The sequence below is a fragment of the Rhinolophus hipposideros genome (genome assembly GCF_964194185.1).
Source record: "Rhinolophus hipposideros genome assembly, chromosome: 19".
In the NCBI taxonomy this organism is placed as follows: Eukaryota; Metazoa; Chordata; class Mammalia; order Chiroptera; family Rhinolophidae; genus Rhinolophus; species Rhinolophus hipposideros.
Genome location: NC_138065.1, coordinates 2,645,010 through 2,653,726, shown reverse-complemented (window position 1 = coordinate 2,653,726; position 8,717 = coordinate 2,645,010). Strand labels below are relative to the sequence as shown.

Genomic DNA, 8,717 nt, shown 5'->3' with positions numbered 1-8,717 from the left:
TCAAGAAGCAGCGGGTAATAACGTGGGGAGGCATTGACTAAGGAGGAGAAAAATACAAGGACAAAAGAAGATCGGAGATACATCTCTTTTAGTACAAGGGAAATACAGAGGAAGGTTTGCTACTCAAATGCCAGCTCTCTCCTGCTCTCACACTAGCCCTCCAGCTTAAGACTGAACTCCAAAGAGGTTGTTCCCCAAAGGGGTGCTGAATAGAAGAGGTTCAGTAAAAAAAGACAGGCGCCCCAGAGCCCCAGAGGTTGCGGTTGGAAAGAATGTGACGCCAAATTGCCCACTGCTGTAAGAATATGTTTGACATTTAGTTGGTTCCTAAGTAAACAACCCAATATCAAACATATCACACAGAAGCAGGCAGGAGAGCTTCTTCCCACAGCCGAGAAAGGCCAGAGCAGAGACACCAGACTGTGTCCTTGGAGAAGGGCCCTGACCCCTGCTCGCTACTCCTAAGACGGCGGGCTCTTACTCTACTGCCCTTCGTGCCATCCGTGTTTCAGCTCGTCTCCTACCAGTGCCTGGCCTTTGCTGGGTCATGATGGCCTGAACCAGGAAAAATATCTGGCCGGCCTCCACGTCCGGGCACCCATCCTTCCAGAAGCTCCCACGCAGCTTCTCCCCCTGAGGTCACGCCCCGAGCCCAGAGGATCAGCTGTGTCAGCTCCTCCTCAGCCATGCCACCTGCTCTCCTGAACTCCCTTCCAGCTGCCCCAAGGCTTTTTGGGGGTGAGGGTGCGGGCATGTGCACTTTACTCTTCCAACAGAACCTCTAACCTTTCCAGAGCACCCCCACAAGACAGCTGAGGGCCTTCCAGCGGACTCCATCCTGGTCCTGCTCCTCAGTAGCGTGAGAAACATCTAGAATGTTTGGCTGCTGCTTCCCACCATCTGGGCCCTTCTCTCCTTCTGCCCATGTCCTCTGGGCAGCCTCCCTCTTTCAAGTCACCCCTGGATGTCCAGAAGAGAAGCGCCATCTATCTCACGGGCAGGCTCCAGCCTGGGCTCCCCAGAAGACGTATGGTCTCACCTGCCTGGCAAATTGAAACTAAGACTTTAGGAGATGGAGGGTCAGGGAGGAAAGTCCCGCTGCCAGGAAGTGACCTGCCGTCCTCAGGACTCTCCTCTTCTTCTGAGGCTTTGCACAGCGAGAACTCCCTGGCTGGCTTCTGGAAGGGTCTTCCTTACAGGGATCCAGGCTGCTTCCCTTCTGGGAGGTTTTTCTTCTGAAGAGAATGAGGTCTGTTGGGTGTCATGTGGTAAGCAGATGCTTCCCTCCACTGGGGCAGGAAGAAGCCTGAGTTATAGCTGCACTGAGGGTGGGGGGAGGCTGGGGGTGGGAGGAGGACGCTCTACTTTAGCCCCCAGGCCCATTCCGTGTGTCCTTGTCCCCATTAGCCTGGACACGCACTCGGACGACTCCAGTGCCCTTGACGGAGATCGATCGCTCGCCCCAGGCCCCACTTACTGTGTGTGGGTCCTGGCCTTTAGGGGCAGAGGAACAAACGTGCACACGCCCCAAGGGAGACACCTGTGGTGGTGTCTTGTGTCCTGACCCCGTTGGGGCTCTCAGTGTGTAATTTTTATTTTCTTCACCATCCTTTGTACTCTTACCCTCCAAGCCCTTGACCACCCTGGAGAACCAGAGGCTGGAAGGACGGGACTGGCAGAAAAGAGAGAGGCTTTAGTGTTTAGGGCACGAGGGGCACAGAGGCAGAGACAGCTCTCTTAGGACACTGACTGGCGGCATACCTAGGCAGACACATCAGGTGGCCTCTGATGAACGCTTTCTAGTTCTCCTGGAAGCACCTTGTAGGCAGCCATTTCCAACAAGACCAAGCAAGCCCTTCTGAGCCAGGGAGCTGCGTAAGACACAGCCACCGAGGGAACAGGGACTGGATGGGTGTGATGGGGTGAAGTCCTCAGCTGATGTGATGAGAGAAGACAGACAGGCGGAAAGGATCAGTGAGATGGGCTCTGTAGGGGGCCAGCCTGCCAATACTGCAGCCAGCCTGGCACTGACAAGCCCCGGGGGGTGGCGGGGAGGAGGGGGGAGACAGGCCAAGGTCAGGGATCAGGCAGTGGGTCCAAATGAACAGAGGAAAGAGGAATAAAAGGGGTTGGTGAGGGAGTGTGGTGTGAAGTGGGGGGCAGTCAGGTAATAGAGACGAAATAAAAGGGAAAAGTATTATAGGGCAGGTTGGGGTTTACAAAAAACAATTTTCCTCCCACCTTCTAAGTTCTTCTAGCTGGGCTAATAATCGACAGAGACAGATTAACAGAAGAAAATGTCCAAAGTTTATTATACAAATGCACATTGTGGGGGAGGCCGTAAGAACGAGACCAGAAACATTGGGCAACTGAGCTTTATATGCCATCATGGACAAAGGGGAAAAGGAGGCAGGGGTCTGGGATTTCCTATGGGAAAACAGGCAATTTATAAGTCGCTGAAAAGAGTGGGACACACGCCACACGTGACAAACAAATTCCTGCTAGGCAACCGGAAACAATGTGACATGGGGAGTGGGGGTGGGATCTAGTTAGCAGGCTGCTGGGATCCTCCTTATGGAAAGCTAAAGTGAATATGCTAAGATTCCCTTCGGGGAGCAGCCTTTCCATCGGAAGCTCTTAGGTAGGAAAAGGGGAGGGTGAAAAGTTCTTTCTGAGTCTTTTGTTTCATAATAATCAGCTTAAAATCAATATCCTGAAAGGCACATTTGAGTGGAAAACTTTGGTTCCCTTCGGCAGGAAAACATCAATGGGTTACTGTTTATGGGTGGTACATGCCACCTGTCTGCCAAGGCTTTCTTTAATCCCCACCGCAACCCGACCAGGTAGACATTACCTCCATTGTACATGTGAGGAACTGCGACCAGAAAGTTAGAGCAAGACCACACAGGCAGTACGTGACAGAGCCAGGAGTCCAGCCCAGAACAGTTGCAGGAAAGCCTGTTCCCCTGACACCATACTGCGCGTGTATGAGAAGAGGGAGGCCAGGGACAGATACATGGAGGACGAAAGACGTGAAGGCCAGATGGATCTGCAGGAACCGAGGGCACCGAGGGCGGGGAAACAGGCAGAAGGAACGGGTCTTGGTCTCAGGTTTGTGGGGCAAAACCAGGCCGCGTGCACGTGGTTCTGTCTCTTATAAAACTCTCACCATACCTGCCATTGCTCCCCACCAGCCTGTGAGCTCCACGTCTAATTTGGTGTAAGAACTCACGAGTAGTTACTGACTAAAGGTAAGAGGGCTTGGGAAGCAGGGCTGAGGGGCTGGAGGATGAATGGATATATGGGACAGAGAGGGACAGGCATGGGATGGAGAATGGCATAAAGGGGCCAACCTGGGGATCTGAAGGGCCTGGGTCACGGGGAAATCTCCTGAGGGGCAAAGGAAGGATACTGTGTGCCAAGCACTGGGCTTCCTCTCTACATACATTACTTAATCCTCATTTTCTGTTGTTTGTTTGCTAAAAGAGTTTATTCACATTGCATAATCATTTCTTTTTTATATATATTTTTAATTTTCATTTTTCAATTACAGTTGACATTCAGTGTATTTCAGATGTACAGCAGAGTGGTTAAGACATTTATATAATTTATGAAGTGATCTCCCAATAAGTCTTGTACCCACTTGACGCCACACAGTTATTTCCGTTTCATTGACTATATTCCCTATGCTGTACTTTACATCTCCATGACTACTTTGTAACAACCAATTTGTACTTCTAATCCCTTCCCCTTTTTCACCCAGCCCCCGAACCCCCTCCCCTCTGGCAACCATCAGTTTGTTCTCTGTGTCTATGAGTCTGTTTCTATTTTGTTTGTTTATCCTGTTCTTTAGAGTCCACATTTAAGTGAAATCATATGGTCTTTCTCTGTCTGACTTATTTCATTTAGCATAATACCCTCTGGGTCCATTCATGTTGTCGCAAATGGTAAGGTTTCATTCGTTTTATGGTCAAGTAATATTCCTCTGTATATATGTCCCACATCTTCTTTATTCCAATAGTCTATTGATGGACACTTAGGTTGCTTCCATATCTTGGCTATTATAACTAATGCTGCAATGAACATAGGGGTGCATAGATCTTTTCTTTGGATGAATACCCAGAAGTAGAATTGCTGGGTCATAAGGTAGTTCTATTTTTAATATTTTGAGGACCCTCCATACTGTTTTCCACAGTGGCTGCACCAATTTACATTCCCACCAACAGTGCATGAGGGCTCCCTGTTCTCCACATCCTTGCCTATGCTTGTTATTTTTAATTCTCTTAATGATCCTATGAGATGGGTATTACTGTCCCCATTTTCAGAAGAGGAAATTGAGGCTCAGGGAAGCAACTTACACATGGTTTCACAATTCGGAAAAGCCCGACTTTGAACCCACACCCGACTTCAAGCCCGTATTCTCTCTGGACCCTGTTCCCTCTCTCTGCTCATCTGTGGGGTATGTAGGGAGAGAAGGAAGGAGAAGCCCTGACAGTTGAGATGAAACATATATATTAAGGTATGGAGACAGACGTGGGGGAGGGGGAAATAAAAAGTGTGCTTTGCAGTGGAGACAGCCACATGGAGCTGAGGGCACGCCAAGATCATTGTGGAAGGATGAGTGACCAATTGGATGCAGATGGCAAAGTGAGAGAACATGGAAGTGTGTACGATGGTGATCACATCGGAATGATGGCATATTCCTGCCACTGTTACAGGCTGCAAAACGGCGTCTCTCCATAGATATGGAGAAGCAGCTGGTGGTTGCTAAAGGGGTGGGGCTGGGGAATGGGAATCTTTTTTTAAAATGGGGGTCTCTCTGGTTTGGGATGTCGTTTGAATGTAAAGTGGAAAGGAAGGTTCTCTGTGGCCTATAGATGCGTATGTTGAATCAGTCCTTTGCAGTATTTTTCAAATTTTGAATGACTTTAGATTTAATGCTCTTTCTAGTCTCCTATAAATCTTACAACTCCTTACGTCTGTTATATTACCTGCCTGACCCGTGAAGGCATTGGAGTTTGGAACCCTGTCATTTTGCAGAGGTGGGAATTCAGACCCACCTCAAAGTCTCCCAATAAGCAGAGGACTCAAACCTCATATCCAGGCTTCTTGACCCTCAAACCCCACAGTGCCTATGGATTAACAGCCACATTCATAAAAGATGAGTGGAAGTGAGATCTGAGAGGGGGTGTGCCAAGTCCAGAAAGCTACCTTATTAAGGTTACGGCAGCTGTGAATAAGCTCTGCTGGAGCAAATCAACACTTAGGGCGGAAAACGTGAGCCAAGGGGTCTAAGTTTGAACGTCTAAAGCTAGCTTTATTAAACCAGGATTCTCTCCCATTGTCCATCTCTCCACCTCACCTCCCCCCACTCACATCAACACTGCCTAGCTCATTCTGACCACAAGGCGCCACTCTTGTTCTCACCATTGTTTCATGGATTGTTTCCTAATAGCGTCAGGTGGTTGACCTGAGAAAGGTAAGAGTGGGAGCCCCATCTGAAGTCCTGGGCAGGTAACTAAACCCAGCTGTGTTTTGGGAAGGACATTCAAGGTGGTAGGGGCTCCCGAAGGCTAGGTGAGCAGGCACGGTGAGACGGGAAGGGCAGTGTTTCGGATGCCATCAGAGTCTCTCCACGTAAAACGCTTTGCCCATCTGATTTAGTTCCTGTTGGTACTGCCGATGCTCCTTCTCAAAGAGCTGGTGCAGGGCGGCTTGCCGGACCTGGTGGGGAGGGCGGGATACAGTGGGACGTGTGCCCTCCGTGTAACCCCGCTCATTCTCTCCCTGGTTGCTTGCCCATCACTGCCGTTTTGGCTCTGGACTTAGCTGTGACATAAAGCTAGGCAGTAGCGTACAGGCTGAACACTGGAGGAGAAGCCTACCCGAGTTTTTCTCCGGGGGTGAAGCCCCACCTTCAGCAAATACTCGCAGAGAACATCCCATGAACCAGGAACTCTACAAAGATGGTGACATGACAACAACTGAAGACCCCAGGGAGAGGTTTGGAAAGGCAGGGGCAGGGCACTAAAGCAGTTTTATGTCTCACCAAGATGAAAGGAGCAAGGACTAGACTGCACTTTAGGATTCTGGAATGTTCCACCTGCAGCTGGATGCAAAGAATCACTTAATGAAAAAGAGCTCTGGTATTTGGAGTTATTGTCCGGTGTAACAGTGAAAATCGCAGAGGCAAATAAGATGGGTGAGGAATGGCAGAGACTAAGAGCTTGGGACTCCTGGTGTGCAAAGGAAAGGTCCAGGCAGTAGTGGGATTCCAGGTCACCGTCCAGGACTCACCATCAGGAGCTGCTTGTTGGCCAGGGCCAACTCCTGTGCCATGGTGACCTGCATCCTGAGGGTGGCATAGGGGTTTCTTCTCTGGCTCAATGTCATCTGCCACAGACAGTGAATGTGTGAACTTCGCCACCTGCCCCAGGTGTAGAGGGAGGGGTTGAACAGGTTAGTTAGGAGCAGAGACAAAAACCCCATCAGTGAGGCTGTTTCTTCATCAGAACCTCTGTGACAGTGTCAGAAGACTGCAAGCCCCAAGAAAGGGTAACTAGAAGTGACTTGGAATATGTTAACATATACAAGAAGTGACTTGTATATATTAAGTACATTATGTCATTTAATCATGAAGACTATGTGTCATGTTAATTTCTGCATTATACAGACAAGGAAACTAAAAGTTCAGGTGAGTTGCCCAAGGTCACTTAATGGCAGACCTGGGTATCAAATCCAGTCTAAGGGTTAATTCCTTCCACCATGCCAGTGATCTTCAACCCTGGCTAGCCACGTTCCGGAATGATCTGTTAAGGTCTTTACTACGCAAAAGGATTATACGTATGTATACATGCGTATGTATGTATCCTCCACTCAGATAAACCCTACTGAGATTTAAAAAACAAAACCCAAGTATTTTTTTTTTTGACAGATGACTACAAAGTTAAAATACATACAGAAATACAGTAAATGGCAAGGGAAAGCTTCATTCTTCTGCCCCCATCCTTCTCAAAGTTATGTTTCTTGTGTATCTTTCCAGAACGATTTTCTATCATATGCCAGCAAGTATATCTTTTAATTTTTTTAAACATGAAATCATACATTTATATAAGCAGTATTACTTAACCATTTGGATTTCCCCTATCAGCACACAGAGATTTACTTCATTCTGTTCAATGGCTGCCGGGCATTTTTGTATCATCATGGAACCAGCTGGGTGGTTTCTAGCTTTTTCACTTGCATGAACAATGCTGCCACGAACACTCTTGTGTATGCACATACTAGTGCTTTTGAAAACATGTATTATGTTAAGGTAAATTCCTAGGAGTTGCCAGTTCAAAGGATATGTGAAATTTACACCGATTTCATCAAACTGCCTTTGTAAAAAAAGGCTGCCTCTTGACTCCCGCTAAAACAATACACATTCTTATTACCTCAGTCTTTGCTAGCTCTGGGTATAACCTTGAAACCTTAAAAAACAGGCTTATCCTATCCAATCCCAGACCGTTTTAGTCAGAATCTTCTGGGTTAAGACCTAAGTATGTGTTTTTCAAAAAGCTCCCCAGGTGTAGGAGATCACAGCCTAGTCTTTGGAGTCTTCTCCCTTATTCAACAAATACCAACAAATCCTTACTGCATACCTACCACGTGATTAGTACGATGCCAGGCAACAAATATGTGCATCCTCCTCAAAAAATAAAAATGAAAACAAAAATTTGCTCCAATTTTCCTTCAGAGAATGGTCCAGCAAGGGGTCAATAAAAACCAGTGTACATCGCCTAACCTAGTGGCAGTAGGAGGCTGCCCTGGGCTTGTGAGAACAAGGGCTGCTTCCAGCCCCCAGAGCTATTTCCTTCTCAATGAGCCCCTAAGAAGATAGAGCAGAGCCCGAGAGGTGGCTCAGGGAGAGCAGGAGGGTGACAAAGTCAAGCTGAAAGGTAAGGGGAGAAATAGAAGTAGATATTACCTTTCAGCCATCTTCTTAAGTCCCCAGGCCTTTTGAAAACTCTGCAAGAAAAGGCAGTTCTGCTGATCCGCCTTTTCTCCAGTACTTCACCCCAGTACCCGATGTTGGTGGGGGACACACAACCTTTCTCTTTTGAGAGGCAGTGGCCAATTTCCTAGGGGAGGTGGGAAGAGAGCTCTACTCCTTTTGGAATGGGTCAGAGTAAAGGCAGGGTTGGTATGGCACAAATACCTACTATGTGCCAGATGTGGTCTCCCACTCCCATGGCCTCTCAGGAAGAGGTCCAGTCCTGGTGAACTGATCTCGAAACTTCAAGGGAACCCCTCCAACCCAGCCCCTCCTTCCAAGTCTGCATACCTGTTCTTCTACCTCTGTTATCTTTTCTTCAGACATGTCTACAGACTTGCTTGATTCGGTCTGGGGAGGCTGAGCAGGCTCTTTTCTGTTTGGTTGTCACCAAGGTTTCAGTAGTCATAGCAACATTCCCTCCTCCAACAATGACCCGATACCTAGTAGTTGATTGGTCAGCTGGCCTGTTGCCCTGGAGACCTGAAGGGAATCCTGGCTCTTCAGCCTATCAATGACTAGGGCAATTCTATGAGCAAGGATCACAGTTCCAATTTTAGGATTTCTTCTGTTGGGGTCCCCAAGGAGTATTTATATGATCCCAGGTCCAGGGTACCCACAGTCCTACCAGTTCTCTGGAGTCAGACCCTCATGCCCTACCTGGTTAGGCAGGTATGGAGAA

At 48.2% G+C, this 8,717-nt stretch overlaps 1 protein-coding gene across 2 annotated transcripts; it reads right to left on the bottom strand.

The window, feature by feature from the left end:
- Positions 1 to 3,478: 3,478 nt before the first annotated feature.
- CFAP141 (cilia and flagella associated protein 141) lies at positions 3,479 to 8,564 on the bottom strand. Of its 2 annotated transcripts, XM_081024701.1 has the most exons (5): positions 8,327 to 8,484; positions 7,970 to 8,010; positions 6,298 to 6,427; positions 6,050 to 6,109; positions 5,743 to 5,958 (listed from the first exon to the last, which is right to left on the bottom strand). In XM_081024701.1, the coding sequence occupies exons 1-5, from the start codon at positions 8,360 to 8,362 to the stop codon at positions 5,803 to 5,805; spliced, it is 423 nt and encodes a 140-aa protein (XP_080880827.1). In that variant the 5' UTR covers positions 8,363 to 8,484; the 3' UTR covers positions 5,743 to 5,802. The 2 variants fall into 2 exon arrangements, with proteins under 2 accessions (XP_080880828.1, XP_080880827.1); XM_081024702.1 differs by lacking the exons at positions 5,743 to 5,958; positions 6,050 to 6,109 and adding an exon at positions 3,479 to 5,724 and having other exon boundaries at positions 8,327 to 8,564.
- Between the last annotated feature and the right edge of the window lie 153 nt (positions 8,565 to 8,717).